General features: G+C 40.6%; 2 protein-coding genes across 7 annotated transcripts in view; both read right to left on the bottom strand.

Moving 5' to 3' along the window:
- CEP131 (centrosomal protein 131) overlaps positions 1–7,630 on the bottom strand; it is a 31,068-nt gene extending 23,438 nt beyond the window's left edge. Inside the window, exons 1-3 of one of the 4 annotated variants that reach the window (XM_034412779.3) lie at positions 6,831–7,630; positions 4,126–4,322; positions 228–322 (exon numbers count right to left, since the gene is read on the bottom strand). In XM_034412779.3, the coding sequence (XP_034268670.2) occupies positions 228–322; positions 4,126–4,305 (275 nt within the window). In that variant the 5' untranslated portion in view covers positions 4,306–4,322; positions 6,831–7,630. The remainder of the gene's footprint in view (positions 1–227; positions 323–4,125; positions 4,323–6,830) is intronic. The other 3 variants (XM_034412780.3, XM_034412776.3, XM_034412778.3) reach the window with 3 other exon arrangements.
- A 7,596-nt stretch (positions 7,631–15,226) lies between these two features.
- TEPSIN (TEPSIN adaptor related protein complex 4 accessory protein) lies at positions 15,227–26,907 on the bottom strand. Of its 3 annotated transcripts, XM_034412773.2 has the most exons (13): positions 26,758–26,907; positions 25,485–25,557; positions 25,034–25,125; positions 24,802–24,895; positions 23,371–23,438; positions 23,179–23,257; positions 22,404–22,469; positions 21,166–21,369; positions 19,689–19,860; positions 19,206–19,319; positions 18,204–18,282; positions 17,531–17,665; positions 15,227–16,343 (listed from the first exon to the last, which is right to left on the bottom strand). In XM_034412773.2, the coding sequence occupies exons 1-13, from the start codon at positions 26,800–26,802 to the stop codon at positions 15,813–15,815; spliced, it is 1,752 nt and encodes a 583-aa protein (XP_034268664.2). In that variant the 5' UTR covers positions 26,803–26,907; the 3' UTR covers positions 15,227–15,812. The 3 variants fall into 3 exon arrangements, with proteins under 3 accessions (XP_034268664.2, XP_034268666.2, XP_034268665.2); XM_034412775.2 differs by lacking the exon at positions 24,802–24,895 and having other exon boundaries at positions 25,034–25,123; positions 26,758–26,830; XM_034412774.3 differs by lacking the exon at positions 25,034–25,125 and having other exon boundaries at positions 24,802–24,910; positions 26,758–26,819.
- Positions 26,908–27,012: the final 105 nt, after the last annotated feature.

Here is a 27,012-nt window from a genome sequence, read left to right as displayed (position 1 = left end):
AACAAAATTAATTTGGAAACTTGCAGAAGTCTACACATAGCATTGCTTTGAGCTTTTCTGAAAGATAATTTATTCCTATAAACTACTCCAATATTTTATGTTCAGTCTAAAGGATATAACCCAAAACAAAGACACTCAGCTTTCCCAGAATACTCAAAGGAACAAAAGAGGTTCTAAGAGACCTCCTAGGCTACTTAATTTTTCAGTAAGAAATGTTTAATGCTCACATGATGGCATCATTCATTTGCTGATTAACCTGTGTTGTACTGTTGGATCTTCGTAAATTGTTCATAGCTCTAGAGGTGGCAAGCCCTGCATCTTCCTGAAAGACAAGTTATAACAAAGCAAAGTAGTACCTACAATGGGTATTTTATCAAGACAAAAATTCTCTTAACTCTGCCTCATTTCTACCATTCTAGTTTAGTTAATTACAAATGACAGAATAGCACTGTCTTCAGATAAGAATTCATTTGGAGGAACTACATGTCACCAGCCCTTTAAAAAATGAAAACACCCACTACACAAAGAATTATAGTCATGCAACTGTATTTAGCCAAATTATATTCAGACATGCACATTCTATTGAGAAAAATGCCATCTTGTATTTGATTATTTTTTCTACTATACATCTTAGTTTATGATATATTTGAATATTAGGAGAACCTTTCAGACTAATAATTTAATTAAAAGGCATAGGTTTGGTGAATTACAGCACATTTCATCAGCTACAATGTATGGTTACACTGATATAGGATTTTAAATGGAATGAGGAGCAAGGAGGGAAGAAAGGAAAAACTGATTATGCAGATGCAAATTACACAAGGACTTCATCAATTGTAACAATTGTAAAGTGTTAAAGATCCATTGTTGAAGCCTTCAGAGCAACTTCTTGCACAATTATACTGGCAAAGTTTCTTTGTTCCCCAAATGGCTACTCTGGGATTTGTAATGGAGTGTCCTAGAACGCTGAAATGCTCTAATATACTTTGCCCTTTTTCTGAGTCCCGATGTCATACTAGTTGTATTGTTTCCCATTCATGAGAATCTGTTTTGCTGTGCTATGAAGATAAAAGTTAGTACAAGATGGCATTGGATGGCTGTCTCTCACTTTTCTTGAAATAATTCAGTTTATTCATAATGACAAATGACTCCTATCAGCTTGCTAATGTTGTTGTTCTTGAGATCTTGGATGGCATCTTGTTCTGCCCTACTAGCAATGCTGTTTTATCCATTTTTACTGATAAGTAGAAAAAGTAAAAAGTTTATGGCCAAGAACATTCAATATAATGATCTGATTCAAGGTTATATCTACCTGGGGGATGGTCATGTAGTGTTATTTTTATGCATCAGGAATTCGGTATAATCTACAGTATTGTATAGATTGAATTAATGACTAAATGGGTTATTTTGTCTTAAAAGTATTCCTTAAGTTTTAAGCAGCAAAAAAAAAAAAAAAAAAAATTAAAGTTCCCACAGAGTTGTGTGTTTTGTGTAGATTTAGTGAGGCAAAAAGCCTCACTAAACAGACCTATCAGCTCAGTCAAGTGACTGGCAATATAGATTCACAATATTGGCCAAGACTGGGGAAGAAGGGATTGTTTATGTAGGATTAATTAGATTGTTCTTGTAGTCAATGGTACTCTCAGTAACCATCTCCAGGTCAACAATTTAAATATCTCTCTTTTTCTACACTCTTTTTCAGTATCTGTATTTCATGTCAACTTTTTTATTTGGTTTTTTAATATCTTCTATCTTTGCAAACATTTATATATATCATTCTGTAATCCTATTTGAACACTTTCAGTATTGTCTTTATTTAACCCAATTTGCCTCTACTAGACTCCTTCTGTAATAACTATTCAATATCCGATACTAAAGATTTTCCCATATTTTCTTTCTTCTTTTTTTAAAGTTTAATGTTTTATCTTCTTATTTTCCTCTATTTGTCAATTTCCTTGGGTTTTGGTTTTTGCTTCTCTTGAAATCTATGTTCAGCTGTCATGCTTTCTTCTTGCTGTACAACCCTTTCATTCTTTCTTTGACTATCATGACAGCTTGTTCTGAAAGCTGTTTGATTCTTTCCGTTTTGAAATTTTAGAAAATTTCTCCACTGATGGTCATGAAGTGTGCCCCATAGTTTCTTCTGTACTCTCTCACATGAATGGCAAAGGTTTTAATATAGTAAAAAAAAAAAAAAAAAAGAATTGATAGAGTGTCACACATCCCTATGAACTCTGCATAATCCCTATCTATTGTTGAGCAGAGCAACAGAGTGCATTATAACACAGATGGCTTATTTCTCAAACACCTTTCTTTCATGAGTTTCCTGTGTGTTAGTATCTCACAATTCCAACAAATGACTTTAATAACTTACAGCTAGGATTCTGCTCTACCCCCAACCCAATTTACAGGTCTAATTGATTGAATTTGTTAGTACATTGTTGTAATCCAAAATAATATGTAACTGCAACTTCCCTTGGCTATAAGGCATACAGTACATGAATGAAACATTTTTTATAGAGGGATGCTTATTATAGAGGGATACTGCAATGTTGTAGCCTTACTCAAGTTAAAATTCTGGGATCTCTCATGATTCTGCAGTTTTCTACCAGACTAATGTTTTCAAAGTGGGTTACAGACTTCTCTATGGGAAACAAGTGGGGTTAGAGAAGGATCTTAAATGCATTCTACCATCTGCTCCTGCTTCAGCACTGAAAATCAGGTTGTTGGGTTTTTTTACATTAGAAATATTAATTTTGCATTTTCTTTTCATTTTATTGCCAATTTTCTGTCAATAGTGCTTTGCCTCTTGAGGGAGGAGGGGAGGAAGGGATAACATATAAATAGATAAATGATTATTATTAAGCTATTAAATTTCTGCCATTGAAAAAGTTTGAAAATTAAGACTGTCCAGGATTTGGGGCTTTGCCAGACTCTGAAGGAATGTTAATTTAAAGGAAATCTGAGGAAAGCACCGTCTTCAAAGTGTTTTGTGAAACATGGCCTTCTTGCATCTTAAAAGAAAAGAAGAACTACACTACTTCACCTTCTTCTGCTTCACAGATCTCCCTCAGCATCCTGTAAAATTTGCAAAAAGCAGGAACTTCCCCATGTGCAAAACCCCTGCAGGGAAGCATCTTCTGGTTCTGATTAGTGCTGGGGAAAACTAAGCAAAGATTGGAAGGCAATGCTTTCTCCACATTCTCCAGCATTTCTAAGAGAAGCTTCTTTTGCCTTTTGTGACAGAGGTAAGGAGGTTTCTAGACAATGTGAAGTATTTTGTCAAGGCAACTATTGTTCTTTTTGTTGGATGTAGATCCTACCTTTCATTTGGTAGCTCCAAACGCTATACAAAGCAAGGTAGTCCCAAAGGTGCTTTTTCAGGAGGCAACTGGACTTTGTTTTTTCTTTTGAAGACACTTTGCTTCTCATCCAAGAAACTACTTCAGCTCTGATAGGATAGTGGGGAATGGAAGGATGTATATTCCTTGCACAGAGCTGGTAATCTGCATCCTTTTAGAGGGTCGTTGAAGCACTTGGAGGTTTATCTATGTCTTCAGGGTCACCGGAGTAGTGTTCCTGGTTCCTGTACTATGCAATTTTTCCTCTGGATATCCACTCCTACTCCCACACCATTCAAAGGGTGTTCATTCCAAATTGTATAGCTAAAAGTCTGTAGCGATTCTCAGTCATCCAGGTCATGGTTGTCCCCAAGGTGCTTTTTGGGACAACCAAGGCAAGGTATATAGTGCTTCCTTCTTTTTTGCCACAAAAACACTAGTAAAAACTACTAGTAAGATAGGTGGGGCTGGGACAATGACCGGCCCAAAGTTACACAAAGTTACATAAAGTTACAGCTTCTGAGGTTGAAAGTGAAGAGAATCTGGGTTTCTCCACTGCTAATACAACCTCTTATCTGCTATACCACTGGCTTCTCTCCCTCTCTCTCTCCTCTCCCCCCCCCTCCGCAAAGCTCTTCATCCAGACAAATTGAAGACACATTATTACTTTGTACATCAATAGAAGTTAAAGATTACATTTAAACCAAATCTATTCCCTAGGAGTGAAATGAATATAAACCATAAGCTTTAGAAGAATAATGCTTGTTACAACATCAGTACTCACCAGGATATTCCTCTTGGGTTTGTTTTCTGTAATGACAGAAATGGAACGAGCAATGTGTTTGCCTGGAGAGGCACTGCTAGGACGCTGAAGCACTTGCATAGGCAGCCCTGTAAGAATGAGGTCCACACCATTGACACCGTTTCCCTGAAAGGAAGAACTGCTGCCACGGGCACTCTTCATTTTGAATTAGAGAAGCTCTGTAAATAAAGGAAAAATAATGAGTAAATTTACCCATATGTCTTGCTTATTTCATGTGCTTAAATGCATTATTCCACATTGTAGTAAGAACTTCCTCATGCCTTGGAATTATTACAATCTCTTGCCACTGGTCATACTGGCTAGATCTAATGGGAGTTAGTAAAAAAAAAAGCAGGGTGGCAACATCCTTTGAATTATATTAACCATAATTCACCCTTTGAATTATATTAACCATTTGCTAAGCCCACAGGGGAGACCAATCCCAATATCTAAAGGTCAAACTCAATAAAGCATGGGCACTTTGCATCGGTTGCTTGAGTCAATTCATTTGTTCCAATACAGCATCAGAAAGTATGTTTGACAAAATGTTTTGTTTTGCCAATTGAAAAGGAAAATAGGCATGGATTTTGCGCCTAGTTCTCTGCAGACAAAAAAGTTCATCAATGTAATTTTGAGTGGACAAAAGAAGATAGTTACCAGAAATAGATTTATTTGTTTTAGTAAAACTCGCAAAATGAAATCTGAATGTTGGAATGTAGGGTCACCCAGTTTTGCCCTGAAGTTCACTCATCCAATGCTAAGCAAATCATCCTTGTTCAATGAGACTAACCATTTCTTGTGTCAGAATTTTTAAGAATACAAATTAGACAAGTACAGTACTAACTCAGCAGCTATTCCTTCTGCCTGACAGTTCCAATTATCTGAAAAATCTATACAATTAAAGGGAACTTACCACCTTTATGTCAAAAATGCTTTTCAAAAGAGTGACTATAGTATCAGACTTAAACTCATGCAAGTTTTTGTACTGAACACCAGTTCTCATGCATTAATCTCAAACTGTTGTTTATTGCAAGCAATCTGTTCAGACTTTAGAGAGAAGCTATTTATCCCATTTGGGAGTTTAAAAGAAAAATATCAGGAGAAAAAAAACCACATTTGACTTCAGCTCTGCCACCCCTTCATTCTTGCCCACCATGTCTTTCTTCAAAATGATTCCCTATGGGAATGCTCTCAATAGAAAGAATATTACAGTTACAATCTTAAGTGTTTTTTTTTTCTTTTAAGTTCAGCTATTCTGGGGGCATGTTTACATTTTTTGAAAGATATGTTTCTAATTTTTCTTTAGATGTGTTTTCTTTTGAGATAAGTGTTTTCAAGCAAGACAATCTCTTATTTGAAGTTATCAGGTCACATGAGCAACAGACATTGACATTTGGCTTTGAGACACATATTGTATTTACCAGAAAAAATGAATCATCCTTGAAATTCCACAAATACATAAACATAGATTTAGCCACCACACATAGGTGAATTCTCTGCAATCTACAGAGACATTTATTATTACTGTGGTTGGTTCTGTGACCCCAATCACATCAAATGTGAAAACCACATATCAATAAGTATTGTAAGTTTACTAGATCTAGGCTGCAAAAATTATTTGCTGCTATATGATGGCCATCTGGATTTTTGCAACCCAAAGGTTTTTGGACGAGTGCACACATTTATGACCAAATTTATGCACCTGACAATGCATACAGGAACAAGAGTAATGTCTCTTTCTCACTCTCTGTTATGTGATCATTCACTTAGTGATCATATCGCTTCCAACTTGGTTATTAAATGAGGAAACTGCTACATTTAATGTAGCAAAACATTTAAAAGATACTTTATGTATTAATTTGGCAGAATGATTTGCGCCTGTTGGACAGAAAAATAAAAGCACAGGACTTGAACAAAAAAGGAAAAGACATAGGATTCCTAAAATATTAGCATGCATTTTTCTCCAAGCCTGCTAATATACATATTTAACAAATTACTGTAAGCATTCATACAATAGTGATTTTTTTTAATTAGTGTGGAAGCCAATACTATACTTAAATACAGATTCTTGAGTGTTGTAATTATGAGGACTGTTAAATGGCATTAATTTCCAGTTCTTTTGCAGAAAAACATTAATAGCATTTTAAAAACAAAAATGATCATTGTCCACTTTACCATATGCACGGTGTACTGTACGGATTGGCAAAGTTCTGCATAAATAAATTTAGCCCTCTTTCAAATGTTGGGTCAGGAGGCAATCTTTGATATATGGTCTTTGGGGATACCAACAACAACAACAACAACAACAAAAAAGCTTGAAGCCACCCTTTTAAACTTCCCGAATTTCTCAAACTGCTGAAAGGAGGCCAGGAAGAACAGATGGGAAAAGTAAAGCAGGACCCTTTCCCTCTTTTAAGAAGACTTGTCTAACCGTGGGGAAGAGAGCATCTTGGGGTCCCCTTTAAAAGAACGAAGCCTTTGCAAGGAAAGCTCTGCAAAAAGCTTCGGCGAAACAAGGAGACGACGCTGCAGTAGCCAGGGAAAAAAGTGGGAATCCCCCCCCCCCCCAAAACACAAATGGGGGAACCGGGTAGGCTTCCCCTCCATATCGCAGATAGAGGGAATTGGGAAGGGGGGGATCTTTTATGCCCTTCACCTTGCACAAACACACACACCTCTTCACTTACCTGAGACAGACACGCGTGGTTTCTTCCCCCCCCCCCCGACCCTTTTGGCAGGTTCAAGGGATGGAGGGCCGCTTTTATCTTTCTTCCTGGGCTTCCTGGGCGTGCAAGTGGGGAGAGGGCTCCCTCGTTTAGCTCGGTGCCCACGTCCACAAGGGACAGCTCCCCTCCTTCCCAAGCAAGGAGGCTTAGCGCCTAAGGGGAAGGGGGGATCATTCCTCCTTCCTCTCCCCCACCCAGCCCCACCAAAACCAAAAACGGGGAGGAGGCGTGGGGGTGGGGGGGCTTCCCGTCGCTCCTGCCGGCACCGCAGCTCCCTCCGAGCCACAACAAAAGTGAGAAGGGCGGGGGGGGGAGGAAAGGGGGAAGCGCCGCTAGCAACCATCCGCACGCGCACTTGACTCTGGCCGAGCTTCCCGCCCCTCCTCGATGCTCTTATTGGCCGGTTTTGGGAGACGCGGCCTCCTCATCGGCTAATCTCCGTGTCCTTCAGTTGCCAGAGCTAGGTTGGCAGAGCAAGGAGGACAGAGGAGGGGGAGGGGAGGGACGGTGGGGAGCACCAGGGGTGCGAGCCGAGAGCGCGTGCCGAGGAGGAGCCTCCCCCTAAAAAACCCGCCTCTTCTCCCGCCCGGAACCCCCTTTTTTTGGGGGGGGGGGCGCTTTTAGCTTGCAAAAAAAATAAAAAATAAAAATCTGAGGGACGAGCCGAGCGTTTGTTTCGGAGCTTAGGTTAATAGGGTGGGCGGCGCTAAGCAGTGGGTCCTCCGCTGTGGTCTTGCATCTCCGCACCCCCTCCCCTTGCTACTTTATCCTTTGGGGAGAAATATTAGTGCAAACGCACTTCAAAGCAAAACTCCCTCCCCCCCAAAGTACTATAGAGAGGGGGATGGGGCGAGATAACACCCTGCAGGCATGCTGGCGCCTCTTCTCCATCCCCCCCCCCCCCCCAATTGTCTCCTAGTGTTTGAGCGTTGCACCGAAACTACGTGGCTGGGTCCTAACTAATCGAATCGAGTAACAAAACCGGCTTTGCTACACCCATTGCTTCACCAGGTTGTTTTATTTCGCAATGGGCTTAGTCGTAATTGCAAACAAAGTGTTGAAGGGCAAGGAAGAAACCAGTTATTATTCGAAGGCAATCGCGAGAGCTGCCAATTGTAGCCTAAGCTCCAGAGAAACCGGCGTAAGGTACACAGTACACATAATCACGAAACATAAATATGATCCAAAGTATTCTTTTCCAGTTTTGGTAGACAAGAGACAACGTTCGGTGCTTTTATCTGTTTTGCTATTTGCTGTTCGGCTAGCCTGACTTCAACCATTTCCTCTAGGGATTTATATTACCCAGTCACCGGTGTGGAAATACAGTATCGAGGCTATTCTCTTTCTCTACCCAGCAGTGCATATGCATCAGTGATAGATATTGTACTGTGAATTGCAAAAAAAAAATAAATAAAATAAAATCCTCCACAAAGAAACTATCTCAACAGCCATACAACCAACCATGCTGGAAATAAAGAAATAGGTGTCATTTGTTTGCAGTAACCATTTGTTCATTAGCCACCAATATGAAGCTGCCTGTAACTAGGATCTAAAATACCAACAAATTACACTAAGGGTCACAAGAAGTAGTTGTAAATATGAAAATACATGGTGACACTGCAGAGCAAAAAAAAATAAAACCCCAAACAATCCACCTAAAAGGATTTATCAAAGAAGAGCAGGAGGAAAATGTAAATAATAGAAGAATATTGTTACAAAACTCTTGTAAAAAGGAAATATATGTTTTGTGTGTGTGTGTGTTATGTTGTGTCTTTTTAAAAAAAATTAATTTAAAAAAAATGATAGTATTTAGGAACAAAAATAAAATGTTCTGTAATTTTAATCGGATTTATGCTGGGTTACTTTTTACTGAAGTAGCAGATAGAAATCTGTCAGATCTGGGTTGTAAAAATCCAAATGAGTATTACAGCAAAAAGAAAAAAAAGACATCAAATACTAAAAAATAACCAAGACATATTACTTATGAGAAATATAAATTCACCCCAATTTTAAGCAAATAAAGCTAGAGATGCAAGGTAACATATTTTGATTATAAAAGCTATCCCATAAACAAAATATGTCATTCAAATTGGGGTAGCTCTATCTTTTCAAGATTTATCTTCCTTTAGTAAATCCATAGTTTCTCTTGTAGCTATAAGCCCCATGTTTTTGGAACATAATTTAAAAATGCTTTTAAATACATGCAATAATGTTTGCCATTCCATATTAACATCTAAGGCAACCCTGTGTAAATTACCCCAAATTGGATAAAAGTGGTTTATCTTTGGGTAAAGACACAGGAACCCATTACCCAATCACAACAGGGTGTGGAAGAACAAGCTGCTGAGAAAATTGCAGGCACCTGGAATGCTTTCCTCCCCTCCTATTTAAGCCTTTTGGCCCAGTGTCAGCACTGCAAAATTGCTTATGAAAGCTGCAACCTTGAAACAGATGGAGGAGGGATGTGTGGGTTTGGAAGAGCCATAGCTATAAAAAGTAGACAAATAAAAGAAGGAATTTTCTTCACAGAGATTGAAGTGTCTGGGGGAAGGGGGGGGGGGAGAAAAAGAGGCACAACCAAGGCCAACCTTGGGAAGGTGCCAGTGGTTTATCAGCTGCCCTTTAATAAAGAAGAAAATAGCAATAGAAGGAAATCCCAGAGGAGAAGGAAGGGGTTTAAAAGACAGACCAGGGTCTATAAGTGTTGAAACACTCTTCTATACTAATAGTGGAGAAAATTTTACTTTTTGTAGAAAAAGTTTATGGGAAGAATTTTAATAATTGGTAATAATGATAGATGATTCTTTCCTCCTCTGCCTCAAATAATTCATGAAGACTTGAAATTATGTTGCAATCCAATAGGTACATTTTAACAAAGATTGGCTGCAAAGATTGCTCAATCAACTGATAAATAGTAAAACCAATTACATGGACAAGAATAATTAGCCAAAGAACCCATTCATACCTACTTCCCCAAACCCACAAATAAACTGCCCAGATGCCATCTACACAACAAAGACAAGCCAAAAGACATAAGGACAATTAAGATTGACCTTGTGACAGAGGCACACACTATAACCAACAGGAACACACACACACACACACACACACACACACACACACCCCTCTCAAGCACGTATCAATCGGGGCTTTTACAATGGCCTGTAGAATCAAACGTTTCTAAAATTTGAGATTAGAATCCTAGTCCATTAGTCTAAGCCTTAATACTTGGCATGTTGGCTTCAAGATGCACTACAGCAGTGGTGAAATCCAATTTTTTTTTACTATGGGTTCTGTGGGCGTGGCTTAGGTGTGGCAAGGGAAGGATACTGCAAAATCTCCATTCCCACCCCACTCTAGTGGAAGGATACTGCAAAATCCCCATTCCCTCCGCACTCCCCACTGAATAGCCAACACTCCAGAAGATAGGCTCAAGATACAGAAGGATCTTGACAGACTTGAACATTGGGCGCTATCTAACAAAATGAAATTCAGCAGTGGAAAAAAAGCAAGGTTCTACATTTAGTGAAGAAAACCAAAATGCACAGGTACAGTATATGTGGTACTTTGCTCAATAGTAGTAACCGTGAGAGGGATCTTGGAGTCTTAGTGGACAACCATTTAGATATGAACCAGCAGTGTGCAGCAGCTGCCAAAAAAGCCAACACAGTTCTGGGCTGCATAAACAGGAATAGAATCAAGATCATGTGAAGTGTTAATACCACTTTATAATCCCTTGGTAAGGCCACACTTGGAATATTGCATTCAGTTTTGGTCGCCACGATGTAAAAAAGATGTTGAGACTCTAGAAAGAGTGTAGAGAAGAGCAACAAAGATGATTAGGGGACTGGAGGCTAAAACATATGAAGAACGGTTGCAGGAACTGGGTATGTCTAGTTTGATGAAGAGAAGGACTAGGGGAGACATGATAGCAGTGTTCCAATATCTCAGGGGCTGCCACAAAGAAGAGGGAGTCAAACTATTCTTCAAAGCACCTGAGGGTAGAACAAGAAGCAATGGGTGGAAACTAATCAAGGAGAGAAGCAATTTAGAACTAAGGAGAAATTTCCTGACAGAACAATTAATAAGTGGAACAACTTGCCTGCAGAAGTTGTGAATGCCCCAACACTGGAAATTTTTAAGATGTTGGCTAACCATTTGTCTGAAGTGGTGTAGGATTTCCTGACTGGGCAGGGGGTTGGACTAGAAGACCTCCAAGGGCCCTTCCAACTCTGTTATTCTATTCTATTCTATTCTATTCTATTCTATTCTATTCTATTCTATTCTATTCTATTCTATTCTATTCTATTCTATTCCTGGGGGAAGGATATTGCAAAATCTCCATCCCCACCCCACTCGGGGGCCAGCCAGAGGTGGTGTTTGCCACTTCTCCGAACTACTCAAAATTTCCGCTACCAGTTCTCCAGAACCTGTCAGAATCTGCTGGATTTCACCCCTGCACTACAGGTAGTCTTTGAATTGCGACAATTGAGCCCAAAATTTATGTTGCTAAGTGAAACATTTGTTAAGTGAGTTTTGCCTCATTTTACGACCTTTCTTGCCACAGTTGTTAAGTGAATCACTGCAGTTAAGTTAGTAACACTGTTATTACGTGAATCTGGCTTCCCCATTGATGGTGCTTATCAGAAGTTCGCAAAAATTGATAACATGATGCCAGGACATTGTAACCATCATAAATATGAACCAGTTGCCAAGCATCTGAATTTTGATAATGTGACCATAGGGATGCTGCAATGGTCGTAAGTGTGAAAATGGTCGTGTCACTTTTTTCAGTGCTGCTGTAACTTTGAACAATCACTAAATGAACTCCTGCAAATTCAAGGATTACATGTCCTGCATTAAGTATTTAGGATTATATAAAGCATATTCCAATACTGATAATAATTAAGGTGTTTTAGATGCTCTTAATATATCCTGGTCAATCTGAAAAATAAGAGTTTTTAGTTAGTTTAGTTGTTTAGTTAAAGCCATTTTACAATTGTAGGCAATGCAAATTCCTACAATAAAAAGTTTGAATGCTTGATTGGCTTTAAGGGGAAAAAGTATTAAATCACCCTTCCTGATGCAGCAGATAATGACCAAAATAATTGATGGATTTCTTAGCTTTGCTGTCCATTCTCATCTGCACATCATCAGTCAAAAGGAAAAACATCATCCAATCATTGTGCTGCAGTGGGGAAGATAAGTTTGGAGGACTTGATCCTGCTGTGAATCATTACATTCCATAATATACAGTATAAGCACAATAAATATAATTTCCTCATAGATGGAAAAGAACGTTTTTAAAAACCATGCAGATAAAAAGAAACAAATCTTCCTCAATGTAATGCAATTCCTTGGATTCAGACTTGCTTGCTTGATAGTTTAAGAGGCATTTTCCAAAAACTGAATTGCTTCTGCCTCAAAATAAACATCCCATATAATGTGGCAATTCTTGAAATCAGATTGCTAGGCAAAGTACAGATGTATTACTGTCCCAAATCTCAAAAACGATTTTATGTGATTTGCCAGATTGACCATGTTACTCAATCACTAAAGAGAGAAAGAGATCCCAAACATAACTATGTTCTGAAATGCTTTTCAGCTTTGAACAGAACTCAGTCATAAAAGTTTGTTTTGTCCAGGAACCATTTAAAGGAGCAAATAGAGGATTATTGGCCTCTGTGTAGACTAGACTGTTTTGAAAAATAAAGACTAGTTCATTTCTGGTGTGGACTGAAGACCAAGGTTCTTGATTTCAGACAATAAATGTGTCTAGGCAGATTGCACAGCCATCAAAACTCCATGGCAACACCACAGTTACAGAAACTGTTCTCAGAAATCCAGTTCCCCTGCCTCTCAAATAACTAATGACAATTACTGGGAAATTAATTCCTTGATACAGCAGGCATATTTTTCTATATGAAAGTCATGAGCATCCATTTACCATATCAACCAGCCACCATATTACAGATTGTCCTCAATTTATAACCAAAGTTACAATTGCACTGACTTATGACCATTTTTCACATGACCATTGCAGCATCCTTATGGTCACATGATCAAAATTCAGATGCTTGGAAATTGTTATTTATGACAGTTGCAGTGTCCTGGGGACATGTCACCTTTTGTGACCTAACAATCAAAGTCAACGGGGGAAGCCACATTCACTTAAGAACCATGTTACTAACTTAACAATTGCAGCTGGGCAAGAAAAGTCATAAAATGAAGACGACCTCATTTAACAGCTGTCTTGCTTAGCATTGGAAATTTTGGTCTCAATTGTAGTCATAAGTCAAGGACTACCTGTGCCATTCTCTCTTGCTATACTGTGTCCTGTTTAGAAATGGCCAGAAGAAAATATTTGACTTAGGGTCCTATAAAGCCAAAAGAATTATTCTGAATATAAGTATTTTAGCATTAACAGTTCTTCTTTACCAGCTGGCACTTGTTCAATTTATTGGGATTACAATTCTCATAACCCTCAACATAGAAGTGCTTGGTGATGGATGATGGAAGCTGTGATCCATCCCATCCATAGGGATGTTGATCTATAGAAAATTTTCTACGAAACAATCTCAGTAGTGTTGGCTATTTCTACTGACATTATATGTAGGCACTGTGTAACTAGTAGGGCAACAATCATTTCAGGGACCGAGCTCAGTCCTATACTGTAATGTACAAATAAGCAATGCGTGAAAATGCAGAAATATCCCCTCAGCACTGACTAACTAACACATTTGAATCCAACAAATTATCAGCTACTAGACCAGGTTTCTGAACTTTGACAACTTGAAGATATGTGGACTTCAACACCCAGAATTCCTCAGCCAGCTATTGGAGTTGAAGTCCACACTTCTTCAAGCTGTCAAGGTTGAGAAATACTGCAATTAAACGAATATAGTGTAATTTGTATTGTGTATCAGATTTGTGGCAAGATTCCCAATATATATTTAAATCTAAGAACCCTTAAATAAAAAATGAATGCAAGACCTCCGAAGAAAAAGCACAATTTATTTAGAATACCCCATTTAAAAAAATATATATTGCACGACCTATAGCCTTTTAAGTCTTATATGTTGTCTTGCCACGTCATGTGATAACACAGTTTTGGAGGGCTATCAGTGCTACTTGAGGGACAACAGGTACCATGGTGCTCATGAGTTCTGTGTTTGGATTTCCTGCCCAATCAAGAGCTTTTACTTCTTCTGGTCAAAGTTTTAGAGGAGTCTGTGGGCTACCAGGCAAAATAAAATCTGGATATTGACCCACATAATACCATTTATAATTTTCTGTTCATCCAAGTGTTGGAAACTCCACCTAAGCTTCTGACAACAACTTTAGACAAGCCTTCCTGTTTGCAGAGGGAATGGTTAGAGGAGACAAGGGAAGACTGGGTGCAAAGGGCTTACCTGTGTTTCAAGTAGCAGTGGGATCATAAAGTTCACAAAGTCACCCAACTAAGCAACTTGTGAGGATGTTTAAGAGCCACAGTGGTTTTATGTGGACCATAATTAGCTTTCCTTCCCAGAATGGGCAGAAGAGGTCACTAGCATAGTCAGGTACCTTTATTCTTTTAGATCAGTATTGGAGAACCTTTTAGACACCAAGTGCCCAAACTGCATGTGCACACATGCCCAAACTGAAAGGTACATGAGAGCATGCATGAACATGTGCATGAGCATGCGCAAACATGTGCACAAGCATGCACGCAAACATGTGCGCAAGCATCTGTGATCATGTGTGCGAGCATGCATGTGAATGTGCGAGAGAATGTGCATGCATGTGCATCAGAGACTCGAAGACCAGCTGGCCGGCAGAAGGCGGGGCATCCCAACACCAGCAGCGCGCGGTAAGATCTTTTTCTTTCGTGAGCTTCTGTTTTGTCATTTGCAGGGAAACAGAAGCTCACGAAAGAAATGCCACGGAGATCTGATCTGGGGCGACGGCGTGCATGCCAGCAGAGAGGGCTCTACGTGCGACCTCTGGTACGTGTGCCAGAGGTTGGCCATCGTGGTTCTAGATTTTCTTCTCTGTTATATGCAGAATTTCAAACATTGGCCTTTGACACTTGATTTAGGCAAGAGGTGTTAGCATGTTGTGTGAACACTCTAATGCTAGCCAATAGAGTGAAGGTTGAAAGGAATTAACTAATTATCCTCAGTTAGCTATGTTGCCTAAGGATGACAGCATTGACAAAGATTGTCCCCTTGTTTAGTGGCTGGAACTGTCACAAAGTCCCAGAGAAGGAAAATGGGGCTTCTCTCGATATTTTGTCCCTATTTTGCTTTATTTCATACTTTGTGGTGAGATGAACAAGGAACAGAAAATGGTAGGGAGTAGGCAAACTCCTCCAGTTCATTTCCAATTCATTTTAATTTTTTCCAGGTTTAAGAATTTTGACAGCCTTAACACCTCAAGTGAGGAGCTGCCTCTGTCAAGGGAAAGAAGTGAGATAAGAGCGGTGATGCAGCCTGAATAACATAATCTGCAGGAAGAAATAATATAAAATGGAACTCAATTTTAGTAATGAAAGAGAGTAGCATTTTTCATAAGAACCAATTCTTCAGGAGAACGTATGATTGCCTTTATTCTCCACTCAATAATAATAACCCATTTAAGAGACAGCAGCAAGGGTTCAAGTCTTTTCTCTCATTCTCACGGATGATTCAGTAAGAATATAAATTAGTGGGACATATCAACCTTAACCTTTTTCAGAATAGAATGACAAGAAACCAGCCTTTCCCCCTCCTGATCTGTCAAGGATAAGGATTCCTGGTAAGATCAGAAAAACTACTGTACTGTACAGCAGCCCCTCACTAGACCAACTGCTTATCCTACAAGAAGGCCTTTCTCCCCACTCTATTCCAGGATGAAAAGAGCTAGAAAGACAGTTGGTTTGTTGCTCAGTTTCCCCACAACTAAAATTGCATCAGGGGAGTGCTATACATGAAGGAAGGGAAATGCAGAGAGTTGCTGGTTGTCCTCACTATCCCTAGTATTCCCAGAGAGAGATGCTGTCTGTGGCACTGGAGATATACAACCCTGCCCAGATGCTGCTAGTGCCATGCTTGAAGGTGCGATTAGTTCCATGCCAGCAAATAAAGAAACGGTGCCATCTGGATCACCCCTTGGGGGCCTTTCTTCTTGGGGGTCAGAGTCTGGCAGTCTGCCTTCTGCCCTCTGCTGGCTGAGATCAGGTGGCAGGATATCCAATTGGCCACAGGACAGAGACTCTGGCATCTGCCCTGCTGGTTGGAACATGTTACTCGTGATGAGCTTAGGGGCTTGGGAAGGCTGCAGCGACAGGTTAATGGGCTTCAGGAAGGAATCTTCTGAGAAGGGCACCGTATTTGTCAGCAGGTCATCGGCATGCTCCAAGGTGGTCTTGGCAGACAAACAGGAGGCAGCAACTGGCGGTGGATTCTTGGAAATGGAATGGCTTTGGCAGAGGGCTTCAAACTGACGCAATATCTGTTTAAGTGGGATAGAAGAGAAAAAAAGAACTTGACAAGAACAACAAGGGCAATGGTAGTAAGAAGAGTTTCCACCTAACACTTAAGAAGGCAACCACATTCAAGGAACTTACGGACACTTTCCCACACTGGATTTATTTTCACTCGGCATAGTCTTTTGTTGTTGTTGTTCAGTTGCTAAGTCATGTCTGATAACGCAATCCCATGGCCCATAACACGCCAGACTCCCCTGTCCTCTCCTGTCTCCTGGAGTTTGCCCAAATTCATGTTCATTGCATCCATGACACTATCTAACCATCTCATCCTTTACTATTCTCTCCTCCTTTTGCCTGCAGTCTTTCCCAAAATCAGGACCTTTTTCGATGACTCCTCTCTTGTCATTAGGTGGCCCAAGTATTTGAGCCTCAGAATCTGTCCTTTCAAACAACAAGCAGGGCTGAATTCCTTTAGGACAGCATGATCTACATTATTTTCTTTTCAGTTTGAGTATCTAGCTTGGAAAGTGCATGTATCAGTAGACTCCCATCCAGGGACTATGAAATCCATCCCTGTTTAGTTGCAACAAAGCTACAGCACTAGGTGCTCTCATTTTACTAATTGAGAGGCAAGCACTGTCTGTGATGCGTTAGCCATGTGTGTATGGGTGTGTCTGAAACTCAGAGCATCATTTGTAGTGAATGCTATTGCTTCTATTAAAATGTGCATTACCTATAAGAGCAAAACTATCTTTAGGATGCTTGCACCTCCAAAGCAAAGTCTCCTTGAGTATATTAAATATGAATAGAGAGAGAAGATATTCAGTTTTTTTTTGTTTCCTTGACTTCAAGTCAATCTTGAGATTTTTGGTGGCTAGATGAGTGAATTCTTGCTCTTTTTGGCAACCTTTTCCAAAGTGGTTTGCCCTTATCTTCTTCCTAGACCTAAGAGAGTATGTCTGGTCTAAGGCTATCGTGTTGGCTTCTGCACCTAAAGCAAGGTTTTTCTGCAGCTGGTCCAGTATACCTGGACCAAACTGGCTTTTTATTCAATTCCTTACCCACTGAAAAGCTGCAGAATCAAAACAAAGGTGCACACACGCAATCACACGCTATATGCCAGGGATGTCAAACTCTATTTCATTGAGGGCCGCATCAGGGTTGTGTTAGACCTAGGGGGCCGGGATACATGTGGTAAAACAGGAGTTACCTTTGTTGCTTTGTTGGCTACACAGCCTGGGTTCCCTTCACTAAGTTCCTGCAAGTGTTTCTGGGTAACAGCAAAGATATGATCCTGGGAGAGCAAGTCAGAACACATAAGGGAAGAGATGGCACACATTGCCCTCTGTGGAAGGAAGAAAAAAAGGCACATGATTAGGGAGACAAGTGGTTGGTATGTTCCAAAAGTACATAGCCACAATGGCAGAAGAAGGGAGAGGGGTCATTGCTGCCTTCTGAGATTTATTTATTTTTTTTCTTCAATCTAGCCTGCAAGCCTTCGCACTCTACCAGTCAAGTATTGAATTTTGAGATCAGCTTAATTGCTTAACTTTTCAGTAATCAGCTAAAGACAGACAGATGCTGCCACCTGTTGTGATAATATTAAAAGGCTTGCTATGAGGAACACAAGCCTGAGCCTTTCCTAATGTGTTGCCCTAAAAATGAATAAGCCCAGGCAGCTGTTGTTCCACATTACACTAGTATGAGTATACTGATAAAATTGATAAGAAAGAAATCCTACCCTTGCTGTTAGCCCTAAAGGAGACAGCTGCCAAAAACGGAGTTCTATGGCTGCAGTTTCAGAAAACGATGCTTAACTGCCAAACTGAAGGTAGATTTAATGAAACCTGCTGAGTTAGATAGTTTCCTAGGAGTTTCCTCACCATACAGATGCACTCACTGGGGTCCTTCAGAGTTTGGTTAAGCAAAGCCAAGACGACTTCACAGTTCAGCAGTCCGCACCTGTGCAGTGGGATAGCATAGAACCCAACAAGGGAGAGAAGAAAAGGAAACAATTTTGTGGGGTGGGGCAAGGAAGAAGGTCCGCCCCTTTTTCCAAGATCTCGGGAGATCTCCAAGCAACCCTATGCAAAAGGGGAATGTTTGTGACTGTTTTACACAGCCAGCAGAGATCTTTCAGAAGGAGATGTGCGCTCTATTCAGTTGAAACTTCTCTCATCCTCTTCATATGAAAATCAGGCAGGACAAAGTGAGGTGGAATATCATTATGAAGTGCCAAGATGGCAAGTTACTCATTTGTTGTACAGGTAGTCCTCGACTTATAACAATTCGCTCAGTGACCATTCAAACTTAACAATGGCATTGAAAAAAATGACTTACGACCATTTTTCACACTTCTGACATTTGCGGCATCCCCCTGGTCACGTGATTTACATTCAGATGCTTGACAACTGACTTGCTTTTATGACGGTTGCAGTGTCCTGGGGTCATGCAATCAGCTTATGCGACCTTCTGACAAGCAAAGTCAATGGGGAAACCAGATTCACTTAACAACCGTGTTACTAATTTAACAACTGCAGTGATTCACTTAACATATATGGCAAGAAAAGTCGTAAAATGGGGCAAAATTCACTTAACAAATGTTTCACTTTTGCAATATAAATTTTGGCCTCAATGGTGGTTATAAATTGAGGACTATTTGTACTTCTAATAAACAGAGGCCAGAGTCCATTGGGATTTTCTGCTTCAGCCTTAGCCCTGGACAAAAAGGACTAAGTTGCAACAATTTACAAAACATGATACAAAGTCGTTGAAAGATAAAGGTAAGTATATGGATGCCATACACTATCTAGGAGTGCAGAAAAAGTGGGAATGAACAGGGATGAGCCCTATTTTGGGACATGGAGAGCATGTGGGGTTCTTACTCTTTGATGAAGTGCTGGGTTTCCTCACGAGTCAGGAAGACTTTGGAGCCCCTGGTTAATCCAGTGACTAGACCCATTTCTTGAAGACAATCATTCAGGTTTTCAGCTTCCATCCTAAAAACAATTGGGGAGAAATTAACCTTGAAACTTCTTTTCCTTCCCTTCCTCTGCCTCACAAGAGATCCCACTTTCCAACCGACCTCTGCATTGTGAACATGTATTTATTAATTGCATAACATGCTTTTTGTCTGGAAGCTCTCAAGGAGGGGGGATGGGGTGTCTCCCTTCATTTTGATACCACCACCCGAGTGAGTACTGGGCTGAGAGATAATGACTAGCCCAAAGTTGTCCAGCGAGCTCTGTAGTTAAGAGAAGACCTGTACCAGATTCTTCCCCAGTCCAAATCAAAAAAATCACCTCTCTTTTGGCTATCTTCCCCTTGGCTTAGGCGCAGCCATTAGCTCCCCCAGCTGCTTCTCTTACCTGTCAGCAGCACTGCCTGGCTCCAAGGCGCTGGAGTGATTATCACTGCTTGCTTTGCTGCCGGATTCTGAAGTTCTGCTCGGGTCACTATTCTCTTGCAAGGAATTCTGGGAGCTGAGCCCTGTGTCCAGGTCCTCCCACCCACCTCCTGCTTGCCCAGGTTGATGGTTCACTGCGAGAGAATTTGCAAAGGAACCGGGTGATAGGACTGAATGACTTCTTCCAAAGCCAAGAAAGACATTCCTTCGTCACTACAGACAGTCCTCCACTTACAACAGTTCGTTTAGTAACTGTTCAAAATTACAACGGCGCTGAAAAATGCGACTCACGGCAGTTTTTCGTAGTTATCACCTTTGCAGCATCCCTATGATCATGTGATCAAAATTCAGAGGCCTGGCAACTGGTACACATTTATGACTGTTTCTGTGTCCCAGGTCACGTGATCACATTTTACGACCTTCTGACAAGCAAAATCAATGGGGGGAGCCAGATTCACTTAACAACCGGGTTACTAACTTACTGGCTGCAGTCATTCACTTAACAACTGTGGCAAGGAAGGATGTAAAATGGGGCAAAACTCGTTTAACAGATGTTTCACTTAATAACAGAAATTTGCGGCTCAATTGTGGTCGTAAGCCGAGGACTACCTGTTTTGCTCTGCCTCAAAATCTACAAGGAGTCGGGCAACCTTAACTGGTGCCTCAAGGTTGGTTTGAGTTTAGGAAATATGTTCAACAACATTTCCTGTACTTCAGGAGCAAAAGGCCACCAAATGATAGCGGGGTGTTACTCAGAAAGTGGGCAGGGCCAGCCAGAAAAACCCCTGTGTCCAAGACAACCTATGACTACAGTTATGGCATTTAAAAAATCCAAAACAGCTGAAATCACCCTCAACTCCCAAACAAAATACGAAGAAATTAGTTTAAAAGTACTATACCACTAAAAACTGGAAAATATGTGGATGTTGACTTAGGGGTTTGCCAAGGAGCACTTAGGTGGGGAACGTATATGGACCATGAAATGCCCCCCTCTCTCTGCACTTATGGTAATTATCTACAGGTAGTCCTTGACTTACAACAGTTCATTTAGTGACCATTCAAAGTTACAATGGCCCTGAAAAAAAAAACACCTTATGACCATTTTTCACACTTGGGACCGTTGCAGTAATCTCCATGGTCACAGGGTCAAAATTCAGACGCTTGGCACCTGGTTCATATTTATTCATGTGATCACCTTTTGTGACCTTCTGATAAGCAAAGTCAATGAGGAAGCCAGATTTACTTAACAACCGTGGCAAGAAAGGTCGTACAACGGGGCAAAACTCACTTAACAACTGTCTCGCTTAGCAATGGAAATTTGGGGCTCAATTGTGGCCTTCAGTCAAGGACTACCTATATACCTTTTCTTTTTCTCAAAAACAGCAATGTACAACAAGGTTTAACATCTAAATGGAAGATGAATGGAAGATGCCTCCTACCTCGCATCTTCTTGGCTAGGGTTACTGGTGGTTTAGTGAGTAAGGCGGGGCTTTTGCCAGAGGAAGGTGCCATCACTGGCTCATAGACATTATCCGCCATCTCCCTCTGAGGGGGACATGGGAGGTCCTGACCAGGAAGCACCACATTGGCAACCACCTCAGCTGCCTTCTGGATTGTAGCCAGCAGACTTTTGCCAGGGGATACTGAAAAAGCCATAAAAGGAAACCATTTATACAAATTCAATGTTTGTTGTGTTACATTTAGAGAAATAACTATGGGGGAGAAAAATGCCAAACACAAAAAATAACTTCTAACGGGCATGAGTTTATATCCATTTGTTCAGAAAAGAGATGGGCTAAGCCACAGAGTCCAAAATAAGAAGGGCCTTGACTACAGATAAAAAGGGCTGGAAAAAAACAGAAAAATTGGGGATAAAACAGGTTTTCCCCCATTTTTTTACCAAAGCTGAAAAAAATGGGGAAAAACCTGTCTGTCCATCCCCCCTCTCCCCCCAATTTTTCTGGGTTTTTTTCCAGGTGTTCCCCTCTCTAGCCTTGACATTATGTCCTATGTAGCTATATCTCCATTGGCATGTGTTAACTGCTGAAATTTCTGTGCTTCATAACGAAACAAATTTATCCTTCCCAACTACAAAATTTTCAGGTGAAACCACAGTGTCTCTTCTCTGGCAATTTCTTCAACTGATTTCTTCTGAACAGCTCGACTTGCTTTAGTGCCCAGAGTGGCTTTGAGCCCAATCAGTACTGCTGGATACGGCTAGGAATCAGGAGAGGAAAGGTTCTGAATATGATAAATAGCAAAGTTCTGGAGGCAAGGTGGAAGAAGCAGAAGACTACAGTGTTTCCCTGAAAATAAGACCCTGTCTTATATTTTTTTGAACCCCGAAATAAGCGCTTGGCCTTATTTTCAGGGAGTTCTTATTATTTTGGGGCCCGTGAAGCGAGACAGGGATCCTCTTGCTGTCTTATTTGATTTCCAGCTCTGTCTCTCTAACCCTAACCAGAGGAAATGGCGGGGACTGGCTGCGCATGCGTTTAAATATTTTCAAGGATGGCTTATTTTTTGGGAGATCTTATTTTCAGGGAGGTCTTATTTTGGGGGGAGGTCTTATTTTCAGGGAAATGTGGTAGGAGGCAGGCAGGCAGAAGGTTCTTGCCAAAAGAGCTGCGGGTATCGTAAAAATCATGTCCCCTCAGCTCTTGAACCCAACACTTACCAGAGCTGTTCTTTTCAAAACCAAAGCCTTCGAGGGAGCCATGGGGGCTAGACCTATTTCCCATACCTAGGAAGAGAGACATGAAAGGAACTTTACAAGAGGAGTCTGAATCCAGCATGGTGCTGCTGCAGGCAGCTTACATGCTTTTCTCCACTTTCTCAGCATCATATTAAAATAACTTTATCAGCAATTATTTTTATTCTACCATCATTATTTTATAAATAAGGCAGCAAACATATCTAATATTCCTTCCTCCTTCTATTTCCCCCACAACAACCCTGTGAGGTTGGTTGGGCCGAGAGAGAGGAACTGGCCCAAAGTCATCCAGCTATCTTTCTTGCCTAAGGCAGGACTAGAACTCACAGTCTCTTGGTTTCTAGGCCAGCACCTTAACCACTACCCCAAACTGTCTCTCCATTGACATTCTATTCATTCAAATAAAGAAATGGTCACAAACTGCCACTGAGATAAGAAGGCTCAGATATTTTGAGAACTGCTTCCTCTCAGAAAATAACCACCAGATTGTACATCAGGGGTGAAATGCTCCTGGTTCGGACCGGATTGGGCAATCCGGCAGCGATTGTGGCAGGTGGTTCGGAGAAGCAGTAGCGATGGCAGCGCGAGGCTCCACCCACCCGCCCTGGTTTTAACCAGGAAGTAATGTGTTTTTTACCCTCTGCGCATGCGCAGGTTTTGCACATATTTTTTAACTGAAAAAGGTAATACAGGGGATCTTCACAGGCATTACGGTTTTATCTTGGCAGTATTGGTTTACCTGATGAAGGCAGCTCTTTAGGTGGCTGAGTAACACATTGAGGCAACAGAACATCTGAAAATAAAGTGCCTGCCAGGTCCTACAAGGAGAAAGGCAAGCAAAGAGCAATGTGATGAACGGTCATACAGAAAGCCCTTCTACATAGTAGGCTTTGAGAGTATCGAGATCTCATAATTGGGTCTTGTCACTCACCTGTGCAGTCATTCGCACCTTCTGATACAAGCTGTTGCCATGGAGTGGATCAGGAGGCCCTGTGAATCCTACAAGGTAGAGGAGAGAGATGGTGAGGCAGCAAAAGAGCAAAATCCATGCATGCTTTGCATAGGTTTCACTCCTTATAGAATCCTAAAAACAGCATCAGCCAAAGCAGCTGAGTCTGTTTTGCAGCAGTGAAAAAATATCTTATACAACAAGTTCCATATCAACAATCCTAGTACAAAACATGCCCCCAACAGAGAAAGTAATAGCAATAGCACTTGGACTTATCTACCATTTCATAATGCTTTACAGCACTCTCTAAGCGGTTTACAATGTCAGCATATTGCCCCCAACAATCTGGGTCCTTATTTTACTGAAGAATGGAAGGTTGAGTCAATCGTGAGCCGATTAGGATCAAACTCCTGGTCGTGGGTAGAGTTAGCCTGCAATACTGCATTCTAACCACTGCGCCACCATGGCTCCTAAGTATCACAATCACAGAGAGTTATATAATAACGATCACTTGTGACTTTCATATTGATGTAGAATAATGAGGTTTTATGCATGCAAATGTGCACGGGAAAAATACCCAGAAATAGTTGCCAATCCACCACCACCTCCCTCTTCCCTCTGCCATAGGAAATAAAGTGAGCAAGAGAGATATCTATAGTCAAAGTTGTCCACTAGGAGCAACACCTTCAACTTATCTGAAAAATTAAAATAATTAAAATGTTTATTTTATTGGAACAGTCTTCTTGGCAGGGAAAGATACTTTAGAACTGATAGTACAATGACAGCTCTGTTCTTCTCATGGACTACTGATGACAAGATCTGGAGAGGGGAAAATTGTTTTCTCCCATTTGCTTCTAGTGTAGTGTCAATTTTTCCATGTATGCCGTGGTGGCGCAGTGCTTAGAGTGTAGGACTGCAGGCTACTTCTGCTGATCACAGGCTGCCAGCAATTTGGCAGATTGAATCTCACAAGGCTCAAGGTTGACTCAGCCTTCCATCCTTCCGAGGTCAGTAAAATGAGAACCCAGAGTGTTGGGGGAAATATGCTGACTCTGTAAACCACTTAGAGAGGGCTGTAAAGCACCATGAAGCGGTATATAAGTCTAAGAGCTATTGCTATTGCTATGCCTAACCCAGGAGATCAGAGGGACCTATTCCCTGATGGTTATATAACTAATAGTTATATTTGATCTGTGAATCAAGAGCCATTTTCTGACCCACACTTACTAACTAGCCTTAGGCAAACCTATCTTTTCTCAGTATCAAACCCTTCAGTTGTAATGTATGACAATAACATTAACCCTGCTGCAGTTTTTTTCAGTTTGTGTAAAAGAGATCACATAGGTGCTGAACGAACATTATATAACTATTATTAGGAAGACATAGTTATTCTTGTTGGAATCTCTGACCTACCTATGGCTTCCTGAATGAATGAAGAATTCCTCTTAAGCTGCAGAAGGAAAGGTGACGAGCCATGGGTACACATATAGAGCAGGATCTTAAGCACCTAAGAATGCAGAAGCTAAGTTGGGATTGTGAAAATAGATTTAAAAATATAAATCTTTGCTTTTGTTTCAAAGTTAAGGATGCCTACTCCAAAGAGCAACTCTAGTTTTGGCCACATTCTTTCAAGCCACTTTTTTACCTTTAGCTTGATATGGCATGAGTTGCTCTGAAGACGATTGAGGAGGTATTCAAGAAGACAGTGACTGCTTCCTGTTGATTCATGGGAGATCTCTGGGAGTTTATGTTAAAGAGTTAGCAAAATAAAGGAACTGATAGACAAGCATCACTCAAACTTTTGTGCCAGTCTGCCTTCCAAGTCCTACATTTCTTGTATTGCTACAATAAGATTTTTTTTAATACAATGGGTTTTTAGTATATAGGTATGGAATTAAGGAGATGGGGGAATGCAACTGAAAAAATGTAGCTGCTGGTCTCCCAATCTGTTGCAAGATTCCAGAACATTAGATGTATTAGGCTCTGTTATAGCCACACATTTTTGCTATTAACAAAAGTGAGTACTGTATAATTAAAATTATTTTATGAATAGATCACATACAGATCATCCAACTGTTCTAAAGATCAAAGGATACTGGCAATCTCTTCAAGCAGATAACCTGGGCATGGAACTTCATCATCTGAGGTGCCTTTGATTAGAGTGGGTAGCTGAAGAAAAGAACACACATATGCAAAAAAAGTCACTTTTTCCTAATATGTAATTGTTAGTATCTACAATCAACGGCACTATGAGGCAATACAGAGAGACATAGCAATGAGAAAACACAGGTAGCCTAATAGTATCATTTCACGAATAAGGAAGCATTACTATCGGAGTTCATTCTTTGTAATAGAATATGGCATACCCTGATAGTAGAAAATAGTATTTTATATTTTACAATATTTACAAATGTATTTTATAAATTTTAGTTGGTATAAGAAAAGAATGAAGCCTGTATTTTCTCTGCCCAAAAAGGGCAAAAAAACCCCATCTCCAAATGCAGACAGAAGAAAAATCTTTGCTTCCAAATGCTTAAATGCTTATTTCATTTCAAACAAACTTAACCTAATACAATGTGACTTCCCTGCACAATGGCTGACATCTCTTCACGTTATCACTGGTTATTTTTGAGGCAGCTGGTAACACCTCTTTTTACAAGCAGGTGTCATCCTATGTTTGCACTGCTAAGTGGAACTTTACTATCACCACTTGTGGCTAGTCTCTTGCTGGACTTATTATCTGGCTAGTATAATTTATCCATCTTCTTCAAAAAATGTTTATTTCAATTAAATTCTCTGGTAGCAGTATAAACCAGAGAAGTGGCGCTGTAAGCCACTAATATTGTATCGCTGACATATAGCATAGCATCTGTAAAAGTAAAGTATTGATGTTGGGATGAAAACAATTGGTGTCTTTATTTTTTATCCCACTTCACATATGCTTCTGGTCTCATAGCCCTTTATAGACTGCAATATTTCAGTATTAGTAAATATATCATATGTTTTAATGCTTTACAAATAAATCAAGGCCTGATGTTATTGAAAACAAAGAAACAAGCCTCCATGGAGAGAATGATTCTGCAAGCCTTTTCAATGGCGCAGCATGCAACATACAAGCTCCACGTCTACACCTTGCACTGATAAAATAGTCCATAATCCATATTTATTTTCTTCACTGCCTTATAATGCCAAAGTATCGAGCTACCAAAAGAACTGAAGCATCTAATACATCTCTAGAAAAAAAAACCTTCATCATAACTTCATCTGCCTTCTTGACCTCCACCCTACCGCAGAGATTTTAGGGTAAATTAATACTCTAAATCTCCACACGCCCCGTCCCTAAGCAGGTATCGTATTATCCACGCTAACCCGAGTCAAGAAACTCAGCCGATCTCGCAAAGGGACAGCCGCCATGGTGACTTCCGGGTTCAGCCATATGCTTCAACACCCCGCCTCCTGGGACGCCAGATACTCCAATCGAACGGCGACCCTATCCCGATCCAGCCAATCACGTGCTTCGGCAAACAGCTGTCTCCGTCGTCATCAGACGCCGCCAGCGAACGGCGAGAGCCAAGACCCGCGGCTTTCCATTTCTCGTCCAATCGGAAGCTTCTGGCGCAGAAC

The sequence above is a fragment of the Pantherophis guttatus genome, chromosome 2, assembly GCF_059756535.1.
Source record: "Pantherophis guttatus breed Tessera chromosome 2, ASM5975653v1, whole genome shotgun sequence".
In the NCBI taxonomy this organism is placed as follows: Eukaryota; Metazoa; Chordata; class Lepidosauria; order Squamata; family Colubridae; genus Pantherophis; species Pantherophis guttatus.
The sequence above is the reverse complement of the archived record's forward strand: the minus strand, read 5'-3'. Positions and strand labels throughout refer to the sequence as shown.